Consider the following 26,498-nt stretch of genomic DNA (forward strand, 5'->3'; position numbering starts at 1 on the left):
TGGTAGGGTGGTGGCGAGAACCGGTCCCGATAGATGTGTAAACAGCGGACCCTTCTTCCAAGCGCCCAACGCGACCGGCGACCGCCACGATGATGCCGCGCAAGCGTGGGCCGTAACGAACACACAGAGGCGCAGGGCCGTGGATCGAACTTGTTTAGTGGTGTGCGTTTTTTAAGCGCGTTCTTGAGTGGTTTATCAATGCAAGCAAGGGTTTCGTTTACAACAAACGAAAAAGTTCATATTTTTCAATAGAAACTACATTGTTTGAGTTTTTGCTGAAACGATTATTTGCCAAACGGTGACAAGAGTGATAAGGTTCAAATTATTTATTTTCTTATTTGTTATTTTACTAAACAACCGAAGTAACTGAAAGCCGATAAGGCTTAACGTTTGAATTGATTTCCACTTAATTAACGTTCCATTTTTGGCTCAAAATGGAAAACATAAGTTTATGATACATTCTCTTTCATAAAACGGTTTTATATTTAGCGATTTAATGATGAGTAAGAATAAATTACAGAACATATGTTGGAGTGGATTATATTGCAAAGGTTTTTATTTTAAATATTTGCCATCTTGTATATTTATTTGCATAAAGTTTCATTGAAATATTGATGACTCACCAAATTTTCCACATAAATAACATCGTTTCATAGTTATTGACAATCATTTAGTGGAATGTTTGCTCCTTAACGAAACTGGACCATCATTTTATGCACCGGGATAACTGTGACGCGTGCTGTTCACGGCAAGCAAAGTAGATATCCTCTAGCCGTGGTTAAACAAACATTTAATGATTTGACCCACAACGTTTATCCATCGAATTAAGATAAGCTAAGTTGGTGGCTAGATAAATTAACAGACGGGTGAAATTGTGCAAAGAATATCTACTACATATGCAATGTGTAGCCAACAGAAAATAGGGGCAAAATGTTAAATAGTCTTTGGATTTTTAAACTAACTTATGTGCTTAGCGATACTGATGTTGTTTTGCTTAATATATCTACAGTTACAGTAAGTATAGATATTTACTTTTATTGTTGCTGTAACCTAGATTCGTGTTTACTGGTCCAATGAATAATTTCTTGTTAATTTTATTTACAATTGATTATGACGGCCCAATGCCGTATTGTCATTTCTTGTTAATTATTAGGTACACTTTTGTGATTCATTTCCCGAATGGATTAATTTATACAACTTTATTTTTTACGTATCTCCTTCTGAAGACGCGCTCTGTTGGTTATACATTTTTACCAGGCTATTTAAAAACTGTTTAAAAAAAACCGATTCGATGAGAATAACATTGCAAATTATCCAAATGAGCAAAAGCATGTTTGTAAAGCTATCGATCCTTGTGTAAATAAGCTGTAACGCTACAACAATTGTTCCCAAGAGTTCAAATGTACGCTGGAGGCAGCGAAGCAAGACCAAAGTTGTTCTTTCAATGCAGACACGTTGCTGTCCTTCAAATCAAACTCTTTATACTGATGGTCCGCCAACGATAAAACGCGAATTGCATCAACGTTGCTACTAAACTTTACGTAAAGATTACAATATTTACGGAGAAATCTGTTGAGCAGCCTAAAAGTATACGAAAAATACATGTTTTAGCGTATACAACAATCATGAAACGTTCAAATTATCAACTTACTGTACATTAAATTGATAGGACGATTCTTCCACCGACGGTTCCGATGCATCCTGTTGAGCCAATTCCTTGTCCGCCCGTTCTTCACCATCAATGGACAGTTGCTCGAGTGTAAGAAGATTGCACCTCTTTTCCATGCTTTCCAAAAATTCAACTGCTTCCACCAGCTGATGCTCCATTTCACTTATGTCCTCGGTGCATAGTAAATCTTCCTCCTTCCGTTTAACCAAATGTGCAAGGCAAGTATCTATCGAAAAACGGAAATCAAATCTATTTTATCTTTCCTGTACGGAATGTGGTAGCATCTAACAGGCGAACAAAACAAACCTCGTTGTGCGATGAGCGCCTCAAAGCGTGTGACGATTTCCTTTTCTTGTACCGAACAGTGAGCACTGTTGGAACAATACTTTAGAAGCTTCTGACTGAATGCAGCAAATGTTAACTTTTCCTGCTCATTCATTGTTGGTACAACTTTTGGCGAATGCATCCTTTTATTTTCAGCGTCTTTCCCTGCGTGTATTGTTATGCCGTTTTGCGTTGTAAACAAATGCTTAGAAAATGTTCAAATTTGACACATTTCGCTTTCGCAACGGTTTGTTTCTGGCAGCACTGAATTTTCGGAATAATTTTGAAGAAAAAAATTGTGTTGAAGACAAAAAAGCGCGTTTTTTACAAGTTTACAAGAAAATGGTACCTTAAATGTGCTTTTTATAGCAAAACTCTTTCTACAGTTTATCATTCAAGAATAAATTAAACACATTTTGATGTTCAAATACTTTCCCAAGATTCATATATCATGGTAGAATCGACAGATGACATTTCGCAGCAAACCCGAAGTTCGTTTGTTTTTTCCCGAAAATTGACAATTCATCATGTTTGTAGTTGTGCAGTGTGAAAATCTCAAAACAAGTTGGCTTGTAGAGTGTTGTGCTGGTTGTTAATTAACAAAATACCCAATAAAAACATTTAAATATTCGATAAAAATCGGTTTCATCTGTAAAAACAAAGTTTGCTGCAGCTGTTGCAATAGGAGTTTCGGTTCAGGGTGCAAACATTAACGTGAAAAACTCGATTCCGTGAAGTGTGTTTTGGTAGCACCTGTCGTCGTTGTGCATCGGCATTCTTGCGTCACCGAAGCCGGCACTATGTTGGAACATACTCGCAAATAAAATCAATCAGCAATTTATCACTTTTCTACCGGCAACATGAGCAATAGTAATAGTGACAACGAGAATGAGGGCGGTCTCAATTTGGCCGGCTTCCTGTTCGGCAACGTCGACGAAAATGGCCACCTGGATGGCGATTTTCTCGACGAGGAAGCGAAGCAGCAACTTTCTTCCCTTTCTCGCATGGGTCTATCGTCGTTCCTGGCCGATGTGCTGCAAGATGACGATGGGGAAAAGAAACCTTCCCGTGCGTACAGCGATAGCGATGATTCTTCATCCAGTGATGACGATCGAATGCACCGTCGCTCGGACGATGATAGCGACGGTACAAACTACAAAGTTAAAGCCGATTGTGCTGTGGATTATTCCGACATAAACGAACTGGCGGAAGAATCGGCCAGATCGCCAGCTACCATCAAACAGGAAGAAGTGGATGGAATTAAGGAAGAGGATAAGAAAGACATAAAAGTTGAAGACGATGAGGATGATATTGAAGCAGCGATTCCGTGTAGTCGTGTTGAAGCGCGTACCGCCGCGGACCAGTCGACGGTTAAGGAGGAAAATGCCACCGGAAACGGGGTGGACGATAAGGAGCTTATGCCACCGCCAACGGCACCGGTAAGCAGCGATGGAACAGGAGCTACAACCTCAACTTCGAATGCAGACGAATTGTCTAAAGATAAACCGAAAAAGCTTGAAACACCCCTTGCCGCTATGTTACCTTCCAAGTATCAGAACGTAGACGTACGCGAATTTTTCCCCGATTTCCGCCCCGACAAAGTGTTGCGCTTTTCGCGACTTTTCGGTCCGGGAAAGCTTTCCAGCTTGCCACAGATTTGGCGCAGTGTGAGACGACGCCGAAATAAAAAGTCTCAATCATCGTCACGAAAACCACGCGATGGTTCGGATTCGACGTCGGATTCGGACGAACCAAGGCGTCGCCAATACTTCACACCAACGTACGCCCCACTGCCACCGAAAGACATGTGGGCTTCGGACGATGAGGAGCGTTTTATCCGACGTGAAGCGGATCAAGAGAAGGAGGTGAAAGATAAGGAATCGGACAGCAAGGGTGATTCGAAACCAAAGGTGGCCGATTGGCGATATGGTCCTGCCCAAAAGTGGTACGATATGTTGGATGTACCGGACACGGGGGAAGATTTCAATTACGGCTTTAAGCAGGCCGATCCGGTCAAGCTAGAAGCGCTGCCTGCCGTAACGTCGGTCACCGACAAAACCTTCCCGGACGATGCATTTCTGATGGTGTCCCAGCTACACTGGGAAGATGATGTAGTGTGGGATGGAAACGACATCAAGCACAAGGTGCTACAAAAGCTCAACTCCAAGGTTAACGCAGCTGGTTGGTTGCCATCGAGCGGTTCCCGTACAGCGGGCGCATTTAGTCAACCGGGAAAAACCATCCCAGCATCACCGGCAAACACCGGCACAAAATCGTCATCCGCTAGCAAGATGAGCAAAACGCAAATGATAATTAACGCGGCCCAAAAAGCCCAAGAAGAAAACGAAGACGCCTGGTACAGCATTTTCCCGGTGGAGAACGATGAACTTGTGTACGACAAATGGGAAGATGATGTGATTTGGGATGCGGAAGCAGTTACAAAGATTCCGAAACCGAAGGTCCTTACGCTTGACGCGAACGACGAGAACATTATCCTCTGTATTCCGGATGATATCGATCCGTCGAAGATTGTGCGTAACACTGGACCACAGCCGAAGGTAAAGATCCCCCATCCGCACGTGAAGAAATCGAAGATTTTGCTCGGCAAGGCTGGTGTGATTAATGTGCTCGCTGAGGACACACCACCACCACCGCCCAAAAGTCCCGACCGGGATCCTTACAACATTTCCAACGACGTGTATTACATGGCAAAGTCGACCGAAGCTACGCTTAAAATTAAGGTCGGTGGGGGCAATTTGTTGCAACATTCAACACCAACCGTCGAACTGCGGGCACCGTTCGTTCCGACGCACATGGGGCCGATGAAGTTACGCATGTTCCATCGTCCGCCGATGAAGAAGTACTCGTACGGTTCGCTCGCTTCCAGCAATCCGCAACCCGTGCTACCGCTCCAGAAACACATCAAGAAAAAGGCCAAGCAGCGCGAACTGGAACGTATTGCGTCGGGCGGTGGCGATGTGTTCTTCATGCGAACGCCGGAAGATTTAACGGGTCGTGATGGAGAGCTGATATTGATCGAGTTTTGCGAAGAACACCCACCGTTGATGAATCAGGTCGGGATGGCATCGAAAATTAAAAACTTCTACAAACGCAAGATGGGCAAAGATTCTGGTCCGCCCGAGTTCCGGTTCGGTGAAACGCATTACGCGCACACGTCACCTTTTCTGGGCATTCTGCACCATGGCCAGTGCATTCAGGCGATCGAGAATAATATGTACCGGGCACCGATCTATCCGCACACGATCCATGAGACGGATTTTCTGGTCATTCGCACCCGTAACAATTATTTCGTCCGTGAAGTTGACGCACTGTTTACTGCCGGCCAGGAGTGTCCACTGTACGAAGTGCCTGGACCGAACTCGAAACGAGCAAACAACTTTGTGCGCGACTTTTTGCAAGTTTTCATCTATCGATTGTTTTGGAAAAGTCGGGACAATCCACGCAAAATCCGTATGGACGACATTAAGAAAGCGTTTCCGGCACATTCGGAAAGCAGCATACGCAAGCGGTTGAAGCTCTGTGCCGACTTTAAGCGTACGGGTATGGATTCGAACTTTTGGGTTATTAAGCCGGAATTCCGTTTGCCTTCGGAGGAGGAGATACGTGCGATGGTATCGCCGGAACAGTGTTGTGCGTACTTCAGTATGATTGCGGCCGAACAGCGGCTGAAGGATGCGGGTTATGGGGAAAAGTTTATCTTCGCCCAGCAAGAGGACGACGATGAGGAGATGCAACTGAAGATGGATGATGAGGTGAAGGTGGCACCGTGGAATACGACCCGCGCTTACATTCAGGCGATGCGTGGGAAATGTATTTTGCAGTTAAATGGACCGGCTGATCCGACCGGATGTGGTGAAGGTTTCTCTTACGTTCGAATGCCTAACAAACCGACTGTGAGTAGAATGGGTCTGCTATAAAGAGGAGAAAATGATATAGTTTTTTTTTTAATATTTTTATTTTAGCAACAAAATAAAGAGGAAACCGAAAGTCAACCGAAACGTACCGTCACGGGCACGGATGCCGATTTGCGTCGTCTGTCCCTAAACAACGCAAAAGCACTGCTAAGAAAGTTTCAAGTGCCCGAAGAAGAAATCAAAAAGCTATCCCGCTGGGAGGTTATCGACGTCGTACGTACACTCTCCACCGAGAAAGCGAAGGCCGGCGAAGAAGGCATGGATAAGTTCTCGCGCGGTAATCGATTCTCGATCGCCGAACATCAGGAACGTTACAAGGAAGAGTGTCAGCGCATTTTCGATCTACAGAATCGTGTCCTCGCCTCGTCCGAAGTGCTTTCCACCGATGAGGGCGAATCGACCGCATCAGAAGAATCCGATCTGGAGGAGTTGGGTAAAAATTTGGAAAACATGCTGGCGAACAAGAAAACTTCCACCCAACTGTCGCTCGAACGCGAGGAGCAGGAACGGCAAGAACTTTTGCGCAAAATTATGGAAGAGCAGGGTGGTTCTGGGCAGAAGAAGAAAAAGGACGAGGAAGGCATGAAGGATGAACAGCAATCGAGCACGGCTAAGATACTGAAAATAACGCGCACGTTCAAGAATGCTGAAGGGCGGGAATATACACGCGTTGAGCTTGTGCGTCGCAGTCCGGTTATTGATGCGTATGTGAAAATTCGTACTACAAAGGATGAAGCTTTTATTCGCCAGTTTGCTACACTTGATGAGGCCCAGAAGGAGGAAATGAAGCGTGAGAAGCGACGCATTCAGGAGCAGTTACGACGCATCAAGCGTAACCAGCAAAAGATCGGTCTACAGACACAGAACCCACACAACTCGGTCGGAACGCCCATCAGTCTCGGCGATCGAGAGACGAACACACCGAAACCGTTTACGAACCGATTGCTTGATATTTCGGGCCGTAATCTCGATACACCCGGTGCAGGGAGTGGTGGGTCAGGAGGTGGAAGCATACCCGGTGCAGGGAAGGAACACAGTCCCTCATCCTCATCGTCTCGCAGGAAGGCAAAGATAAAGCCCGATTTAAAACTCAAATGCGGTGCCTGTGGCCAGGTGGGACATATGCGTACAAACAAAGCCTGTCCACAGTACTCCGGCATTATGGCAACACCGTCATTGAATGTAGCCATGACCGAGGAACAGGAGGAAGAGATCGAGAAGGAGCTAAATGCATACGATGAAGGCGATCTGGTGAATGTGGACGGCACAAAGGTGAAGCTGAGCGGGAAGTTGCTAAAACGCCACGAGGACGTAAAGCGTCGCACATTGTTGCTGAAAGTTCCGAAAGAAGCCGTGGGTAAGAAACGTCGTCGAGTTGGTGGTGATTCCCACTGTGACTATCTGCAGCGACACAACAAAACAGCGAATCGTCAACGTACCGATCCGGTTGTCGTATTTTCCTCCGTGTTGGAACAGATCCTGAACGAGCTGCGTGATATGCCCGATGTGCAACCGTTCATGTTTCCGGTCAACGCCAAACAGGTGGCCGACTATCATCGAATCGTGCAACGCCCGATGGATCTGCAAACGATCCGCGACTACATCCGGCAGAAGAAGTATCAAACGCGCGAAGAGTTTCTGAATGACATCAATCAAATTGTGGAGAATTCTTCCCTCTACAATGGTGCGAAGAGTTCGCTAACGGTCGCAGCTCAGCGAATGTTGCAAAAATGTAAGGAGCGTGTGCAGGAGCGTGAAGAGCGGCTAACCCGGTTGGAAAAGAGCATCAATCCTTTGCTGGACGATGACGATCAGGTCGCACTGTCGTACATTTTGGGCGAGTACGTGAATGGTCCGCTAAAAACGATGCCCGAAAGCTGGCCATTCCTAAAGCCGGTCAACAAACGGCTCGTCAAGGACTACTACACCATCATCCGACGCCCGATGGATTTGGAAAAGGTGTCGAAAAAGGTTGCTTCACACAAATATCATTCGCGGGCTGACTTTTTGGCCGATCTACAGCTAATAGCGGATAACAGCGAGCAGTACAACGGTGCGGAAGCTAACTTTACCAAACAAGCACGCCAGATGGTGGAAGCTACACGGCTAGCCCTAGACTCTATGGACCATAACGTAGCACAACTGGAAAAGAATATTGCGCTGGTACAGGAACGGGCACGCAACGAGGACGATGACATGGACTGGGAAGACGACGAACACGAGCTGAAGGGTGGCCCGGGTGGGTCACGCGAATCTTCACCCGATCTCGAGGACGCCGGTAACGATAGCAATCCCGATCGGCCACCTTCATCGACGGATGCATCGCGAGCGGCACGATCGGAAGCGAAGCGGGCCCGTGCACGTCAACGAAAGGCAGCCAAGGGTGATGGTAAGTACCAGACTGAACAAACGTTTCTTTTTACCACCATTTCATGTTCGTGTGGCTTTGTTCGTGTGTTTGTGTGTGTACTATCGTGTCTGATAACATCATAACTAATCATGAAACGGGGCATTGAAAGAAAGGCATACTTTCAATCTCGATTCATCATCTGGGAGCTGTGTTTGTTGTACATAAAACATCAAGTGCTTGTTTTTATCGTCCTCTGTGCATTCTCTGTATTACTAATAACTCGAGTTTTCGAAGGTTCTTTAACACAGACGCTGTGCTTTTAAAGCATTGATATCGATTTCATTGTGCAATCAGTTCAACCGCTTAAAAATCGAACAAACAATACCATACGCATGTTTCAAAAGAGGTAAAATGATTACATACATCTCCTTCGACGGGTCATTGTTAAACAGTCTTGTATCCGTACGCCTGGAAGTATGGGAGAGTATGATGGATATGCTCTAACGACCATTTTCCAGTATCGATGATATCCTGCAAGAGTTACATAATTTCAAACAAGCAAAATCGTGGACGCTAGAAAACAAATCGCAAAACAATCTTCCTGGGAGGAAGATTTTAACGTTACCCAAAAGATACCCTCTGATTTGAAGTTCAATTGGACAAACATTTGAATCTTCGCCACAACTTTTTTCCCTAAAATATGTTTCACTAGCTCCGTCAACCGTTCTTTCTGATTGTTGGTCTCATACATTGATACTTTCGTTCTAGTTAAGTACCATGACTTTAAATCAAAATATCCACTTCGCCGGGATATTCTACCCCTGCCCCGGATTGTACATGCATCTGGCATTTAAAATTGGTGTTTCTTAACAGTATCTCTAGCTGGTTTCCAATCTTCCTAACCAGTTTTATTGGACGATTTCGTCTTTCAACTGCAGTCAAATGTTCAATTAGAGTCTCCAGATTGATTTCGTCATAATTGATAAAATATAGATTACAAAAAAGAAAAATAGTTAAGTGAACAGATAGGAGATAGGATCATCGTCTGATGAATACATTGTACATCGATTACTTGTGCAGTGCCCAGTGCCATGACCAAGGACTGCTTGCATCATAGCCACGCAACTCAGCGGAATGTATTAATGAAAACGAGTAACTAACACCTGTTTGCGTGTTCCTCATTTGTGTGCTAAATTACGTCCCATTGCATAATTATCTACCGTCCGTTTCTGCCTGTTCTCTGTTGCTTGGTACCATCCTGATAACAAAATGCATCTTAACCTCATCGGCGTTGAGACACAAACTCTCATTTTTTATTAAAATCCTACTCTCCCAGCCTGATGAAGATCAATATTTGATAAATTCATTTTTGCTTCCCCAAACTGTGATAGATTTTGCAGGACGACCTTACGGATCGTCCTATTCCGAATTGACAATGCCCTTCCCAATAGTACGACCGAATGCTAACCCTTCATCTTCTTACCATCGCCCCGGACCTTCTATTGGTTCGAGTATGGGAGGAGTGTCTGGGCTGGTAGGCAACTCGGGAAGGCCAAGTGCGATCGCTCGTAGCAGCACTAGCACAGTGCTCGATAACTCTCAAATGATGCATCCCAATGTGGCCGCTTCGGCTTACGAAATGAATTGGATGAATTTGGGTGCCGAGAACTATGACGAAATAGCAGGACCTTCCGGCTATGATACTACCTCGAATCAGTTTGAAAACGAGTATGGTAGTGGAGGTGGTATTTCGATCGGGTTGAATGAACCGCAAAATACGGAGAGCTTTGGAAATGATGAACCGAACCAACTATTTCAACCTTTGCCATTGGGCGCTACTAAAAAACGTGGTAAGTTGTTCACGGATGTGCTCGGAAGATATTTAATGATGAAGTAATGATGTTATTAGACCGGTTTTTTGCAAACAAATCAAAAACTCTTTTCACAGTATTTCATAGTATTAACGATTCTCATTCATTTTCCAACACGAGCAGATCATCAATATTCTACAGATGATGAAGAATTTGAGGAAGTTGGTACCAGCGACAACGAAGGCGTTTCTGTTACATTGGAGCAATCAAATACCACCTCAAGCATGATGCCACCACAAAGCGAAGACGATAGCCAGCAAGCTGCCGAAGCGATGGTCCAGCTTAGCAGTGCCCAGTACTACAATGCAGCTCAGGATGATACGATGGAGATCGATCCTAACTACGATCCGAGTGATTTCTTGGGAATGTCTAACCGCCAACCGACAAGCGATACCGGACACAACGAAACCAGCGCTCTGCCACCCTCGGAAACAAACTATTCGGTCGATCAGTCCAACCAAAACAGCGAATTCTCGCAAGAAAGCAGACAGGGCGGTGAGGCTAAAGATCAGCAAGGACAACAGCAATTTGAACATCAATCAGACACAAATCAAACTGCAGACAATGGATCGCAACAACAGCCACAGCCAAGTGCTCTTCCAGCCCTGCAAGCTCTGCACTCGGATTTGGCCATTTCCGATAGCGATGATGAGAAAAGCAACCTGCAAATGGATGAGGTACGCGACGAGAACGATGATAATGACGAAGGTGGCGATCTTTGGTTCTAAACGGGTGTTCATGTGAGTGTGAGTACAGCAGGATAGTTACTATTTTAATGAGATATTCAATATGAAATAAAACGTTTCACAACTTACCCTGTTTTCCTAATTCTAATGTTCTCTTGAAAGGATGGAAACGATGACGAGTTTTCTTAAGTTTTGGCTTTCTAACAGCAGTTTGTTCTGGAAATTAATCAGTAGATAGCTCACAGTAGCTTCAAATGACCCGTAACACTGTCCACGGCCACAACGGGCGCTGGTCCAACAGCAAGCACGGTTTTAGTGTTCGGTTCAATCTGTGTACGTCCGGCATCGCGTATCATGCAGCAGTTGAGCTTATTCGCCTTCGCGGAACGATAGACCTCCATCAACGCCACTTCATTGTCAACTTTTAGTGCTATTTTTGCCTGTCCACTGTTTTGCCACTTGCGAATGGCTGCCGGCGTGTTGCGAAGTCCGCTCTCGAATGCACCAACGGCCGCGTGACCACACTGTGCCGCTATCTTACCTTTGCCCATTTTCAAATCATTTCGCACCACCAGCACCATCTTATACTCGCCACCCATATCGGCAAACACCTAGCAAGAACAATAGATTAGTTTCATAAATTGGCATTGTACTGCATGCCAGTTTCGTGGCTACCGGCATAATTGTTTACCTTGTCCGTTCCTTCATCTGGAGAAGATTGGTTGTTAGATGATGCAGAATTTCCATCTCCTAAGCGTGGTAGTTTTGCAATAGTGTAGCCAATTACAAACGATACAATGGTGGCCGAAATTCCAACAATTAAACTTGCATCAATCATTTTGCAGGGAAATTTTACCGGTCTCGAACAACACGATGCTTTCGGAAATATTGAATACCGCCGTTGTTGTTGGCGGTGACATTTTCGCAATCATGTGGTGAGATGTTTATAGATGGAGGTTGAACAAACTAAAGTTAAAATTCGCTTCTATTACTTTCGTGTACCCGTGATGTGTCTTCAAATTAATGATAAAGTTTCAAAAACAACATTTTTACTCAAATTCATGTTAGCACGATTTGCTACAATAAATACTATCAAATGCCCCGCTTAAACCACATCCAGTACTCATTTCCTCATCATAAACTTAACCACAAACGTCACCTTCCCTATTTGTTGACGTTTTCAACAGCAGCCACTGCAGAAGTTATAAATAACATTCGCTCGATTTGTTAGCAAAAAAACACTTTGTCCAAATTCATGTAGCTTCCGCGTTGCGATTTGTGTCCCTCGACCCAACAACCCAACAACCGGCAACGGTTGTGTGGTTAAATTTCCGGTGTGACGGTGTGTAACCCTTTCCACCTCCCTCTCTACAACTCCGACAACTGTTCCGTTCCGTGTGCACTTGTAACAACAAACCATCATGAGGTTTGTGGGCCAAGATAGATAAAAAGTGTTGCGGAATCAAACCGAGACACGGTGCGTACAATCGCCGCCAACGCAGCAACGCGCCCAGGAGCTCCCTCCGGTAGTCCCATATTTGCATTTCTTCCGCCATCTCTAGAACGGACCGATGATGGATGCCAAAATAGAACATGTATCGGTTATACTACCCGTCAGCAATGATCCGATAATCGTGGGAAACGTTAGCTCCAGGAAAAGCTTAAAACGAGTACGTATCTGCCAGTATTCCCATCGCTCTGCAGTTCGATAAATGTGGTCACATTCTCACTCATCTTCTCTCTTTGTCGTTGCAGCATTGGAACCAATTATCCCGGTTCCAGAAAAATTTAGCCTGCATCTTACTGGCCGGTATGTGCATTTTCTACATTATATTCTTCGTGCTACCATTCAGCGATCCGTCCCGCAGCTCCGATACGATCGATCCTCTAGAACACATCCAGATAGCACCGTTTAAGGAAAGGGTAATTTTTCTTTTGTACTGTACCTGTCGTCTGTCCGCAAACTAGAAACTAAGTTTTAAATTTTCTCTTCCCTTTGTACTGCTCTGTCCCAATGTCTGATCTATGTCCAATTATGTACGCTGCTGTTTGTTTCGCGTTTCAATGTATGGTTGCGGTCCGGCTACGCTACCAAATGTAGCATGAGCGATTTGCATCCTCCATAGTCAAAGAAATCAAACTCTCGGACAGTTTGGCAAATCCTCCGACGGAGGAAGCAAAACCGGTCGACCAGCAACCGGAATCCAATCTTATGCAGCTTGAAATTGTACAAAACGAACCAAAAGAGATTGTCGACAACGAAGAGAATGTGCTGGAGGAAAATCGTCGTGTACCGTTTGCCGGTGCAAGAGATTTTAAGGTATGTGTCTCGTGGTTGGTGGTTGGTAAAGCTTTGTCTGCATGCTTTTGTGACCTTCATCGTCGTTATTGTGATGTAAATGTGTTTGTAGAAATTTACGTAAAAAACTCGTACTAATTGCATTTTATTGTAGGGTCCAACAAACGACCGGCAAAGGGCCGTTGTAGAAGCGGTACAACATTCGTGGAAAGGCTACAAAGAATACGCCTGGGGTCATGATAATCTAAAACCCATTTCCATGGGGTATTCCGACTGGTTCGGACTCGGTCTAACGCTGGTCGATTCACTCGACACACTCTACATAATGGATCTGCAGGATGAATTCGACGAGGCACGCACCTGGATCGAAAAGTACTTAAAGTTTGATGTGAACCGTGAGGTCAATCTTTTCGAAGTGACAATCCGTGTGGTTGGTGGATTGCTAAGTGCTTACCATCTAAGCGGTGATCGCATGTTTCTGGACAAAGCGGTTGACCTGGGAAATAGGTTGCTTCCATGCTTCGATTCACCGTCTGGAATTCCTTTTTCGGATGTTAACATTGGATCGTTGGCTGCACACGCACCGAAATGGTCACCGGACAGTTCGACGAGCGAAGTAACGACCATTCAGCTCGAGTTCCGTGACCTATCACGCAGCTCGAAAAATCCCATCTTTGAAAAGGTAAGTAACGACTGTTAGCTCCGGTGGATATTCCGGAACAAAGTTTTAAAATCAACAATCTCCTTAAAGGTAGCGTCAAGGGTGAACCTTAAAATACACGAGCTAGACAAAAATGAAGGTTTGGTACCGATCTTCATCAATGCCAATACGGGACAGTTTCGTAATTTTGCGACAATCTCACTAGGAGCGCGAGCCGACTCTTACTACGAATACTTGCTCAAACAGTGGCTGCAGACTGGAAAAAAGGCCGACGATTAGTGAGTGTCCATCAGCGATCAATTCATTATCTCATTCTCTCATCCGATTAATTTTCTCCTTTTGCAGTCTTATCGAGGACTATCAGCAGTCTATTCGTGGCGTCCTGAATCAGCTGGTACGAACAACGCCCAACGAAAAGCATGTCTACGTTGGCGAGTTGCTTAACGGAAAAGATTTCAAACCCAAGATGGACCATCTAACATGCTACCTGCCCGGTACACTGCTGCTCGGCTACAAAAATGGAATGCCAAAGACGCATCTGCGATTGGCAACGGATTTGCTCGAAACGTGCTACCAAACGTACATGAAGCAACCGACCCAACTGGCTCCCGAAATATCGTACTTCAACGTAAACGGAGAATCCGAAACGGACATCTACGTGAAGACGAACGATGCGCACAATCTGCTACGGCCGGAGTTTATCGAAAGTCTGTACTACTTCTACGCCATCACCGGCAACCGAACGTACCAGGATATGGGCTGGACGATCTTTGAAGCGTTCAATCGCTACACAAAGGTAAAGAATGGTTACACTTCGATCGGTAATGTTAAAAATCCACTCAACACACGACCACGCGATATGATGGAAAGCTTTTGGCTTGGTGAGACGCTAAAGTACTTCTATCTGCTGTTTAGCGACGATCGAAACGAGATCGATCTGGACAAGTATGTGTTCAATTCGGAAGCCCATCCGCTACCAATGCGGGAAGTTTAAGCGAGCTGGGTTAGTGTTTTTAATTTATAGTTCACTAAAAAAGCTTCTAAAAAGACGATATTAGTTAGTGAGGAGGGGATAAAAACAAACAAACATAATTAAGATTCTTTTCGAGACGTAATAGCAAATGGGTGGGACTAAACGTACGTTAGTGAGTGTGAGATTTTAGTTTTTGTGTGATCGTTACATGTTGTCCCCGAGTAAGGGTTGATGCCGATCGCGCTTTACGAAGTCGTGCTGTGTAAATATGTGTATGGAGGGGGAATTTAGAGATCAGTAGCGTTTCCTACGGCTAATCCTAAGCCCAGGGACCCAGGGTACAAACAATTGTAGGCCCTTAAAGTAAATGTTACCAAAAATGCAACCGGCGTTTAGGAGCTTCGTCGATCTGTTGTACGCCTTGCACCGACGAGAACACATTCCCGAGAGCACGGTTCGTTTGTTTTATGTCTGTTTTTTTTCCCCCATTTTCCCAATCGTACTTTTCCTGCAACAACAACCACTCTATCTATCTCCACTGTGTTTCGTTCCTACTTTCAACTTTCCTAGTGTTCCTAATGTAGTATGAAGAACAATGGCGATAAACCATGCAGCATTATGATGCAATTGCGGTGACAGCCAGCACACAAAATCGAACGATTTAAAATGCAACTAGTTAGTAGAGAGCTGCTAGGTGGCAGACAAAGGCTTGATTTGATGATTCCTTACTCTCTTTCGTGTACACTGTGTTTCTAGTCCCTCAATGGTAACGTGTGGAGCAAAGCAAAGTTGAACTTAAGGATGACAATTCGATAGAGAAAGAGAAGATTTGATTAAGACTTGGTGACACAAAGACACACAAACACAACTCTTATAGATGGTTAAATGATACAATCATGGATTTTTTATTTTTTGCGTTATACATTAAGATTATCGATAAACGGTTAAATATTATCTGCTGTCTTCATTCGATGGTCTTGATCGAAAGTTTTAGGAAAATCGAAAATGGCAATGAATTCGGAATAAACAATCAAAGAGTCGAAAAACAAATAGAAACAAAAGCAAGATTTTCGAATTATTCGGGGAACTTAAAGTCCGAACCAACCGAGATTTGAAGACGGCAACCAGTTCCTGGCAGACGCTGATGACGTAGCTTGGTGTACGGCTCTCCAACGCAACAGAATGGACACTGACGAATCGATCAGCTGTTCTGGCGAAGTCATCTACCTCACCACTGCATCTCAGTTTAAAGATGACCTAAGTGGACTTTACTCATGACAATTAAATACTGCGTATATTCATTTTTATTTATTTGATTGAAGTTTTGTGCCATATTCTCAGCTTTTCTTGAGCGGAATTTGTTCAAATTTCTCAAGGCATTTCCTCCTTGTTTTTTTTTTTTTTTTGTCATATCCCATGCATGCTCGGTTAAATGTATTTGTCTAGATTTTCCTATAAAAAAAACCTATAAAAAAAGATTCCGCTTAAAAAACTAAGAGTTTACAAATTTTGTTTGGTTATGACTGCAAAAGAATTCGTTTCCTGTCCATGATGGCGCACTGCGACGGCTGCTGAAAGGACAATGGTTCTTGATGCGTGTGAGCGCCGCTGATGCTTGCCAACGACCATACCATGTTGAACACACCGGTTCTCGTCCGATCTCGTCGACCGAAGTTAAGCAATATCGGACATGGCTAGTACCTTAGGTGGGTGACCATTTGGCAAAACCATGTGTCGTTGCCATCTTCACCTTTTTTGTGATGTACTTATTCCCCGGACAACACCCCACTCTCTCTCATCCTTCCCTGGTAATTGTGTCCGCCTCAAAAGTTGTTTTCTTTTTAAGCAACATAAGATACGTAGCAGTGAGAGAACAAGGTTCATATTTCCTCTTTCTGTACTTTTTCATTCTTCAAGATGGCTTTACTATTCCGAAGATGACTTTACTTGCCGCCGTTACTGGTAGCCTTTGAAACGCTATGAACGTATAGTTTAAAGCTGTTTTCTAAAGGATTATATCAGTCATCAGTCAGTCATTTCTGATGATGATGAAAATTCGCATTTGATATTATGTAGATGAATTTGGATACTGTAGCCACATAAGCCACAAAAAGCTACAGCTTCAATAACATAAAATTAAATGCATAATACTGAATGCAAGTGATATAGAATTATCATTGGAAAAATAAGATTCATTGCTACAGGAATTCGTCCTCTTTTTAGCCATCACAGCAAAATATATTTTTTTCAATCCTAGCCTTATTCTTAGGTACTAATAAACACATTTTTGCCTATTAAAATTGTAAGAAAAACCCAAAACAAAACAAAAATAGTTTCTTCTTTTCCGAGTTGGCACTTTTTCGAACTTTTCGTTGGCTCGCGCTTCACCCTCAGTGCTTATGGTTGTGTCGTACGATCCGTGCACACATATGGTCTGCCGGTCCCGTAGAAGAGGATTTGCAGAGCCGATGTTGCACAGTTGTTTGTTTAAATTCGTGTGCCACACGCCACCACCGAACATGTGCCTATGCTTTTGATCGGCACGCTAAATCAAGGGTGAAAAAAAAGAAACTCCCTTTCGCACGTGTTTCACGCTCTTATCGCAAGGAACGTACATTTGTGACTTGATCGTACCATCCAACATCCCCTCGCCACCAGTGGTCTGCCTCCATCGTCGTCTAAATGATTAGACCTTTAACATATCGGTGATCCGCAACACGAACTAAACATAGCCGCTATTGCTGAAAGGATTCCCCAAAGAAATGTTCAAAATATGACGAAGTGAAAAAAATTGTAATAGAACCGCAACGCCATAAAAACCAGCAACATAGCAAAAAACACGAAACAAACGATATGTTTCAGGTTTATTTTCAGCTTGTGTTCGCTGATCTTATTACTTCTTCTTCTGGTAAAGTCTGTCGAAATTCCGCGTGCAAACACTGTGTTGCGCTGATGTGCAACCGGGCATGATATTGTCTTGCTGGTGATAATTCACAAATATGGTTTATCACTTCGTGCGCCAAACTGGCTGCGCGTTTTAAGCTGTTAAATTTATTGCTCCCAAATTTGTCCCCGCCTTAAAAAATTATGAAGACGCAAAGCCAACGGTTGGACAGCATTTCAGGTCCGTCACGAGGAGCTTGTTTGCAAAATATGCTAAATAATTTGATACTCATCTGTTTGATTTTAAAACTATTGCCTGTAACGATGGCCTATTTTACAGTGCCAGCAGATGTCCTAGTTAGCAAGATTTGACATTGAAAATGAGATCAAGACAAGAGTTTTTTTTTAGTAGTACCAGCCTTGTTACTATTCTTACATTTTCCTCAAAAGCAATTGACAAACGATTATTTGACGAATAATAAGAACTATGCTCCGATTGTTTAACCTTTAATCAGGAAATTTTCCATTTTTCAGTGAAGTTTTATGCATTTACTACACAAGTACACTACGAAACACACAAGATTTTTTTTTCACAACGGTAAAGATAGGATTTCGAAAGAAGATGCTCCATCTTGGAAATTAATTTGACAAGAATATCTTTGCCAGATAATAATAATCAAGCCCAAGGAACAATTTTTCATCGTTGAAACTTTTACAGACTTTCTTATGTATTGTTGAGCATTGTTGAACGTTTAAAAATTTAAGTTGGCTTCTGCAGGCCTTATAAATTACTATCTTCCTTCTTCTTCTTGGTTTAACGACATCTAAGGTCAAGCCGGCCATCGAAAATGCCTTACTAGACTGCCGATACCACGTAGTTGAATAGTCAGACCTCACTAGGGAGTAAAGGTCCGGATGGGATTTGAACCCCGGTCCTGCCGTTTGACGCCGCTGTCGCCTACACCACCGTGCCGCCGTAAAACTTACCATCTATTGTGCATATTGACATTCTGAAGATGGGATGGAACATAGATTGGCGTTCCATGGGAAGGACCGCGTTAAGACTGTTCTGGTCTCTGTGTGAACTTCACTCCCAAAATTTGGATTTTTAAAAATGCTATTGTCTTACTCTATAAACTCAGTCTAACGGGGTTTCTGCAACAAAAGCGCTTAGGCAGTACATAACACGACTAATATGCCAGTAATCCAGGCCACAATATTTCGGTATCTTTCTTGCTTCCTTGCTTATGAAGCGCAACAATCTCTTCGCGGACCTTGGCCACTGCCCTCGAAACAGATTTATTTTACGAGTGAACGTGTTGTATAGCAATTCTGACCTAACCTCCTGGCAGTAAGTTATAGCGAAGAAACCAGTCTCACACAGCACGACAGGCTGACGACTAAACGGTTACGAGGTATACATCAGTCTATATGAGTCAGAGTAACTCATCGATAAGGTTATCCTTAACCCGTCATCCAGACAACACACTCGCTTCTGGGAGCATTTGTCCATACGCATTGCTGCACAACATCAACATAATAAGAATATCGTTGTCTATCCGAACAATATGCCCTAACCAACGAATATGTGGTGCTCAGAATTATACTGAGCCTTCCGCGGGGACGCTGCAGTTCGTGGTTCGTTCTCCTCAGCCAAAGACTGACTGAAGGGACACCACCGAAGATTGACCTCCGCACCCTGTGTTTAAAATTCCCCATACAATTATTATCGGTCAATATAATCTTCATCCAAGGTTACAGTTAGTGGAATAGTTCCACCGTTGTATTGCTTGATTGGCCTAAACGCCCTATGACTTCGATCGCAAATCCTTCGTTGTGATTTGGAGCACGATCTTTCCTAGTTTCTAGATAAACTTTCCCACAGTAAACTGCTCTTCAACTCAGCTGTTCCAACGGTGTACCATTAAATTCATATATTTATACATGGCGTAAGTATTTGTTTAGCTCATAACATGATCATAAACTACTTTCAGCAGAACCATATCCTGTACATCAATTTACCATTAATTTTTATGGCAGTTCTTTGAACGCGGTTTCTTCAATATTTTCTAAACCCTTCCGATGGCGGGCTTCTGGTTTTACGATGTAATAGAATTTTATTTTCTTTGCCTAACTACACACAAAAATGGTTGAAAAAAAACATCATCTCATAATGCATCGCGCAACTATTGCGCGTTTCGATGCTTTCATAATATTATTCCGAAACCCGACAGTAAATCAATGTTACAGTTTCCAAAGCTTGAAATAAATCTAATCCAAGGGAAAACCACCAAATTCCGGTACATGCTCCTCAACTGTAGTCAAATGTGTTTTTTTTATAGAAAAAACCATTTTAATATCCACCACCACAAGTGATCAAACGTCGATCCTGTAGCCACTGTGAACTTCAGAAGTAATAAAAAAGTCATTGTGATTCTGTTTCATGTGCTTTTTCTTCTTCCCTTGGCGTTGTCCCATTAGTTCTGTCAACGAACGCTGCAAAACAGTATCGGAGTCGGTTATATCCTTAGAAGATACGATATCCTTTTTCCTCGACACGTTGTAACTACCATGCACATTGACACAGACATGATGTCATCGTTCTTTTTTTTCCAAAGTTTTGTTTTTTTTTTGGTTTCCTTGTTTTCGTTTTCCTCGCTGTTCTGTTCATCAAATTTCAGCTCCCAAGGTTCCCATCGCTCGAACGGCGCATCCTGGTGGACCACCACCAATCACCATCATCAACACCAGCGCGCACCCGATCGCGACGAGATGTCATCGACTTGCGGCCGTTAGAGCGATAATTAATATTATTTTAATGTTCGCTTAAAACGGCTCCTAACGGCTTGTTTGGAGATGAAAACGATCGTAAAGGCGAAGAGGCCAACTTCGCGTTCGGTTCAGTGCGGCGGAGTGGAAAGAAAAACAACACTCGCCATGACTCCCGAAACTCCCGGGACACGTCTGTTTGGTCCTCATAAAAAAAAGGAACCTGATAATCAGGGTTGGTGCGAGTGAGAGAGCAATCATGCTCGAAGAAAAACAACATCGAAATGTTGGAAAATGGTCCATAAAAAGCACCTACCATCATTAAACCGTATATAGCACTTGAAAAGTTCGACGATCGACGCTGGGATGCGCAGGGATGAAAAATGCATCAATCGAAGAAGGATGGTGGGCAAAGGGGTGGCTAAAGGAAGCGCTGTACCACATACCAATGGTTTGGAAAAACACCTAATTTCGAACACGACACGGACACGATATGGGAAAATGGAACTGGGACTCCGAGTAGTACGCTTCGCCTCGTACGGATGGATTTTTTAACCTTTTGCTCGTTTGGTAGTCCTTTAATGACCTTTTTTTTTTATAAGAAATATTTTCTACACTTTATTATGAGCGCATCGAATCCTTTTTTGAAATTCCACGGTGGCTTCCGGTGCTTCTAGCTCTGTTGGGAATATTTTTTTGTTTTCGTTTATTTATAGAGGCTTTGAGTCTTAGATACTACATTCGCCTCTCTGCTGTATAAAAAAAATGGTTTAATCTAATACAAAACTATTGCAGATGTGACTTAAATATTATGGAAAACTATCAAGGATCTATCTATGCTATTATGGCATTTGGTATCGGATAAGTTTAAATTATTGCTTAAATTTCTCTACATAACAGGTTGGCTGATAAGTCCCCGGTCTGACACATAGAATGAGCCGCTAGTATTAAATGCATATTATTTTTATATAGCACCAACCTTCAAATGATTCGTGTCAAAATTTTACGTCTGTATGTCAATTAGTTTGTGAGACAGAGCGTCTTTTGTCAAGCAACTTTTGGTTGCTTGACGAACGAAAAAAGAACGAAGAAGAAAAAAGTGTTGTTCCACCAAGACAACGCACCGTGCCACAAGTCATTGAGAACGATGGCAAAAATTCATGAATCGGGCTTCGAATTGCTTCCCCACCCACCGTATTCTCCAGATCTGGCCCCCAGCGACTTTTTCTTGTTCTCAGACCTCAAAAGGATGCTCGCAGGGAAAAAATGTGGCTGCAATGAAGAGGTGGTCGCCGAAACTGAGGCCTATTTTGAGGCAAAACCGAAGGAGTACTACCAAAATGGTATCAAAAAATTGGAAGGTCGTTATAATCGTTGTATCGCTCTTGATTGTTGAATGTTGAATAATAAAAACGAATTTTGACAAAAAAATGTGTTTTTCTTTGTTAGACCGGGGACTTATAAGCCAACCTGTTAAATGACTGATGCGTAAAAATCTAATTAGGCGGTTCTGCTGAAGTTTGTCGGATGATAGGATTGTCGTTAAATTAGTTTCTAGTTGGCAGGTGGCTCGGTGTGTCGTGTATCCATGACAATCGGTGATTTCAAAACCACAGAAGCTACAGAGTGGAAGACTGGATTTTTCTAGGAGGTAGGAGTGTGTAAGGCGGATATGACCTATACGAAGGCGGGAAAGGACTCGTTGGATGTGGCTGGATTCGGTATCTTCCCATGTAGCGGTGTTGTGCTTGATAGGACGGAGTTTGTTGCTGAGGTCTACGTTGTGCCATGTGGAGTTCCAGTGTTGGGAGATGATGGAGTTGGTGAAGCGGATGGCATCTCGGCGTGAAAGGGTGTTGTGCGGTTCATCAGGGCGGAGTGGACGATTGTTGGCAAGTTGATTGGCTTTTTCGTTACCGTGAATTCTGGAGTGACTGGATGTCGTCAAGGAGTTTAATGTGGGGGTCTTTGGAGGTGCCGTGTTCCAAGTCAGCCAGGACACTGACACTGGCACTGTCGCTGAAGATGACGTTCGGTCGGTCAGTCTGTAGTCCTTCGTCGGCGGCTGAATTGCTATTGTTTCGGTGGAAAAGATGGAGGTGTGATTAGGAAGTTTGATGGCGCAGTCCATGGTGGAGTGGATCCCACAGCCGGCTGAGTCCAAATGAACGGAGCCGTCTGTACAGATATGATGAAAATGTTTGTATTTAGTCTGAATTAAGTGAGTAAAGCTACTATTGGCGATGTGGCTGTTTTTTCCGGTTCCCCGGGGAGAGGTTGCTTTATATTTATTTATGTTTATTATTTAAATAATGGCTACCACCTCCTACAAGCTATTGCATCAGGAAGAGAATCATCGTAGAGCAAATTAGTTAAAAATCCGACACACAGCATTGCCCACGGGTTGGTAACAATGCCGCACATGTGAGGCAATACTCTTTTCGAAAAGGGTAAATGTTAGATGATATCGGAAAAATATGACAAAATTCATAACACTGTCAAAGCGATGGATGTTTTAAGCAACGTGTATTTTGAACGATTTTCATAACCATTACATTTGCCCAGAAAACACTCATTTTCCACAGGATTATGGACCCGGATAAATAAGTAAAAAAACGAAGCACATTCTATAATTATTTTAGTATTACGTTAACCCATTCCATCGATCATTTCCAGTCCCAACAAACACTTCATCGGATCATTTATTCATCCATTACGATCATCATACATCAACTTTACTACTTCTTTTCAGGTTTATGTGCAAACTGATTGTTCCATACGCCGTTAGCCGATTGAAAAAGCAAATAACTAAACTCGTTTACGGCGGGAACGAATTGTACGGCACCAGCTCATCCTCGAAAGCGTAAGGATGCGTAACGTAAGTCCGATTAAAATGCCATAAAACCTCTCGCGCTACCATTCGGACGTTTTTACGATTGTTATTACAATGTTGCACTGTAACATAAAAATGTTGTAAAACTTTTAACCGCTACCGTCGCCAGAATTCGTGTACGGCTGCAAAGACAGTATGCGCAAACCGTCAGGATTTTACGATCATTTCCCAACACACATTTTCTCGAGTACAAGGGTGCTTGTTTGTACGTAGCGAGGCGACCTTCTCCACAGCAGTGGTTGAAACCTTTCGGTGAGTTAAATCAATTGATTCAGTCAAAATCTGGCGGTTGTTGTTCCAACGGAGGGTACCAGCGGGCACATGGAAAACGTTTCGTTACACATCATAACTTTTCCCCCTTTGCTCAAGCGCGTATCGAATCACGCCTGCGCCGTCGAACGCTCTTGGCGACAAATTCCACGCTCGATCCTTGCTGCGATCTCCTGTTAACCGAACAAGTGTCAGCCCGGGAAGTGGATTGAAATGCTTGGAAAAATGCTACACCCATACCGGCCTTTTCCTATTTAATCTCGCACTTAATCCAGCACCGAGTATGCTTGGACTGTGCTATAGCTGTTCGGTTAGGTTCAATGAGTTTGGTTGTGAAAAATGTCGCACCATAACCAACCAGACTAAACCTCTATTTATGAAGCGTGAAATGAACAGGACAAATCGAAAGGAAGTTGGGCACCCGAATCCGGCGCAGAAAAAGTGGGAAAATATGATTTTCCTTTCGAAAAAATTATGTGACACGTGAAATAAGATATCCAATCGGTTCAAAAGTTGTAGTTGAAGGAAAACAGTTGAAATGCTTGATTCTTGAATATCTTGAACGGTTACACTGTTTCTTTCATTTCTACCATGATATATTCCTTGTTTATTATTCGTCACACTACAATACCCTCTGAATAACTTGTGAGAAACTCAAAATAAACCTCCACAGAACTAGAATTACATGTTTTAAATTGTGCTAACCCAGATGACTTTTAAAAAGTTAAAGTATAATGAATTCAAAGTGGTGGTGATTTGTAAAAGTTATTATAATTTACTTTCAACCAAGGCTTTTGAATTGAAAATATTGCACTTGTTTAGAATTGAACTCCCTCCATGTTATCTATTTTACTCATAGCCTTATTATGCTTTATTGTGATGTAAAAAAATTACGCATAGCGGTCTAGGTCTGCTTCAAAATTGTTGACAAGGTAAGAATCAAAATCAAAGAAATTTGAAACGAATAAGAACCAGTGGCAGGTGAAGACCCTTGGAGGTCTCAAGCAAAATGTATGTTAAAGCTTGTTGGAATGTTTAAGGTGTAAGTAATCGTCAACATTGACTCTATGGTTCATTCCTGAGGACTCTAAAAGAGATACATCAATAAAGATTATCGAAGGCGTGGCGGAGGACGCATCAATATATAGATTTATAACGTTTGACCAGAGCAGGATGGAGCGGACATATCCTTCCACGGGATAATTTGCGAGAAGGCCTCTCTCTAGTGTACTTAGACTTTGAATCGCCAGTTGTTACCTAGAACCTAAACTATTGATTAGAATCCTTAGACTATTAGACTATTGATTAGAATTAGAATTGTTATCAATCCCGATATCTCGACCTTTTTGGAGATTTGTCTTTTCCTGCTTCAAAGCAGGAAATCGAGAGTACTGGTTTGCCATTACTTTATGCAATTACACCCCTGCATCCGACGACGGTCCACAAATATTCTAGCTACCATGTTAAAGACCTTCACCAAACTACTAAATCAACAATTCAACGCATTAAAATTTATCCAATTTGAAGTTTTGATTTCAAGGAAAGAAATATCATCACCAAGATCGTCATCTCTTGAGTCCTTCTATTTAATAAACTATGTACACGCACTATTTTCATGGATTAGAGCAAATGCACCCGTTCGTGACGTACTAACGAGTTCATTATTCCCATAAAATAGCCCTGGGAAAAAACAACCTATCATCCACAAGTGCAGGGGTCCTAAAACTTTCGAAAGGATTAAATCCATCTCGCCAACGCAACTGAAACGATCGTCAAATAGACAGCGGAACAACAAAATCCACTACCATCAAAAGACTCCAAGCACAACAACAACAACCCATTGAAGTACCGTTAAGAGCTGGTTTTCCCTCGCAGCATCCCTCGCCAATTCTTGCCAGGATGTTAGGGTGCGTTTTTGTGTATTTTCCTCCAATCGGTTCCCACCGTTTAGGTCACGTTTCGTAAGCAGAACGCGTCGGCTCGCAGTACGTTCCTCTCATCAGAATCCCTCCAAAAATGCATTCACTCCGTCGAAGTGCAAGCAAATGAAACGATCGCGATGATTAAGATGTGACAGTGTCGGTGGTAAGTGGTTTTTAAGTTCACACTTCTCAAATTAGGTTTCTTCCCCCATTCGGAACGCGCAAATGGGTGGATGCTGCGTGGCATCAGCTTCATTCTTCTCCATCGTGTTTCCAGGCAACGAGATCGTCGAGATGGATGGACTGTTATTTACAAAACATCACGACAATGTGTTTATAAACTAATTTGATGAATCTTTCTGAGCTCGTACCGGGACGGGAAGGAAGGAACAACAGTCAACGCTACCGGATGAGGGCGATACACACCCGGTTGGTTCCGGAGCGACACCAGTGGTTGCCGGTGGGTATGGTATGAACGGATTCTAAATTTATGACCTGCGTTCGAGCGACTAATCGGCTCATTTTGTGGATGAGTTGAAGGACGTTTGAAATGATGAGTGGCTTTCGTATTGCCGGATGCGAACGACACAACGGTTTGGTGGGTTTACTGCAATCGGTGGCTGCAATTTGTCAAGTGGCATAATTTTATCCTGGGAGGAGAAGGAGTGGATTTATGTCAAATACTTTGTTAAGATGCCTTTGCTGTACTTAACCACTGATTATGAATCGATTAAATATTGATCCCGAGTTGCTAAACAAAGCTAGATCGACGAAATTTTAGTCAAGCAATGCACACAAATAAACACAAACAAAATTAGTGGATCTTAAGTTACAAATAACCTTAGAACTAATATATGTCCCTTTACTCGTTGGAACCGAAATGACGTCCAGTACGTCTTTCTCTCACATCCGGAACGTCGCAGGATTTTCGCAATTTTTAGTAAGAATACATATCTCCATTGAGAAATCCTGGGTTTCCAAGGTATGATAATT

The 26,498-nt window shown here is 43.1% G+C and overlaps 4 protein-coding genes across 4 annotated transcripts; 2 read left to right on the forward strand and 2 right to left on the reverse strand.

Moving 5' to 3' along the window:
- Positions 1–1,371: 1,371 nt before the first annotated feature.
- LOC126559874 (uncharacterized) lies at positions 1,372–2,135 on the reverse strand. Its single transcript, XM_050216049.1, has 3 exons — positions 1,976–2,135; positions 1,652–1,895; positions 1,372–1,581 (listed from the first exon to the last, which is right to left on the reverse strand). Exons 1-3 carry the CDS (start codon positions 2,133–2,135, stop codon positions 1,374–1,376), a joined length of 612 nt encoding a protein of 203 aa, XP_050072006.1. The 3' UTR covers positions 1,372–1,373.
- Positions 2,136–2,853: 718 nt separating this feature from the next.
- Positions 2,854–10,877, forward strand: LOC126556619 (transcription initiation factor TFIID subunit 1). The gene is made up of 3 exons (XM_050211975.1): positions 2,854–5,907; positions 5,977–8,317; positions 10,273–10,877. Exons 1-3 carry the CDS (start codon positions 2,854–2,856, stop codon positions 10,875–10,877), a joined length of 6,000 nt encoding a protein of 1,999 aa, XP_050067932.1.
- A 197-nt stretch (positions 10,878–11,074) lies between these two features.
- On the reverse strand, positions 11,075–11,715 carry LOC126559229 (probable peptidyl-tRNA hydrolase 2). The gene is made up of 2 exons (XM_050215355.1): positions 11,527–11,715; positions 11,075–11,446 (listed from the first exon to the last, which is right to left on the reverse strand). The coding sequence occupies exons 1-2, from the start codon at positions 11,671–11,673 to the stop codon at positions 11,075–11,077; spliced, it is 519 nt and encodes a 172-aa protein (XP_050071312.1). The 5' UTR covers positions 11,674–11,715.
- Positions 11,716–12,409: 694 nt separating this feature from the next.
- Positions 12,410–14,789, forward strand: LOC126557439 (endoplasmic reticulum mannosyl-oligosaccharide 1,2-alpha-mannosidase). Its single transcript, XM_050213214.1, has 6 exons — positions 12,410–12,505; positions 12,591–12,758; positions 12,937–13,155; positions 13,289–13,816; positions 13,886–14,073; positions 14,141–14,789. Exons 1-6 carry the CDS (start codon positions 12,410–12,412, stop codon positions 14,787–14,789), a joined length of 1,848 nt encoding a protein of 615 aa, XP_050069171.1.
- Positions 14,790–26,498: the final 11,709 nt, after the last annotated feature.

Source organism: Anopheles maculipalpis, chromosome 2RL, assembly GCF_943734695.1.
Source record: "Anopheles maculipalpis chromosome 2RL, idAnoMacuDA_375_x, whole genome shotgun sequence".
Taxonomy (NCBI): Eukaryota; Metazoa; Arthropoda; class Insecta; order Diptera; family Culicidae; genus Anopheles; species Anopheles maculipalpis.

Coding starts and splice junctions, on each gene's coding strand:
- LOC126559874 (XM_050216049.1), bottom strand. CDS start 2,135: ATGCATTCGCCAAAAGTTGTACCAACAATGAATGAGCAGGAAAAGTTA. Junction 1,896..1,975: donor GGCGCTCATCGCACAACGAG/GTTTGTTTTGTT, acceptor GTTTTTCGATAG/ATACTTGCCTTGCACATTTG. Junction 1,582..1,651: donor TCCTATCAATTTAATGTACA/GTAAGTTGATAA, acceptor GTATACTTTTAG/GCTGCTCAACAGATTTCTCC.
- LOC126559229 (XM_050215355.1), bottom strand. CDS start 11,673: ATGATTGATGCAAGTTTAATTGTTGGAATTTCGGCCACCATTGTATCG. Junction 11,447..11,526: donor CAGATGAAGGAACGGACAAG/GTAAACAATTAT, acceptor TGTTCTTGCTAG/GTGTTTGCCGATATGGGTGG.
- LOC126556619 (XM_050211975.1), top strand. CDS start 2,854: ATGAGCAATAGTAATAGTGACAACGAGAATGAGGGCGGTCTCAATTTG. Junction 5,908..5,976: donor GAATGCCTAACAAACCGACT/GTGAGTAGAATG, acceptor TTTTTATTTTAG/CAACAAAATAAAGAGGAAAC. Junction 8,318..10,272: donor AAAGGCAGCCAAGGGTGATG/GTAAGTACCAGA, acceptor CAACACGAGCAG/ATCATCAATATTCTACAGAT.
- LOC126557439 (XM_050213214.1), top strand. CDS start 12,410: ATGGATGCCAAAATAGAACATGTATCGGTTATACTACCCGTCAGCAAT. Junction 12,506..12,590: donor CCAGGAAAAGCTTAAAACGA/GTACGTATCTGC, acceptor TTGTCGTTGCAG/CATTGGAACCAATTATCCCG. Junction 12,759..12,936: donor TAGCACCGTTTAAGGAAAGG/GTAATTTTTCTT, acceptor TACCAAATGTAG/CATGAGCGATTTGCATCCTC.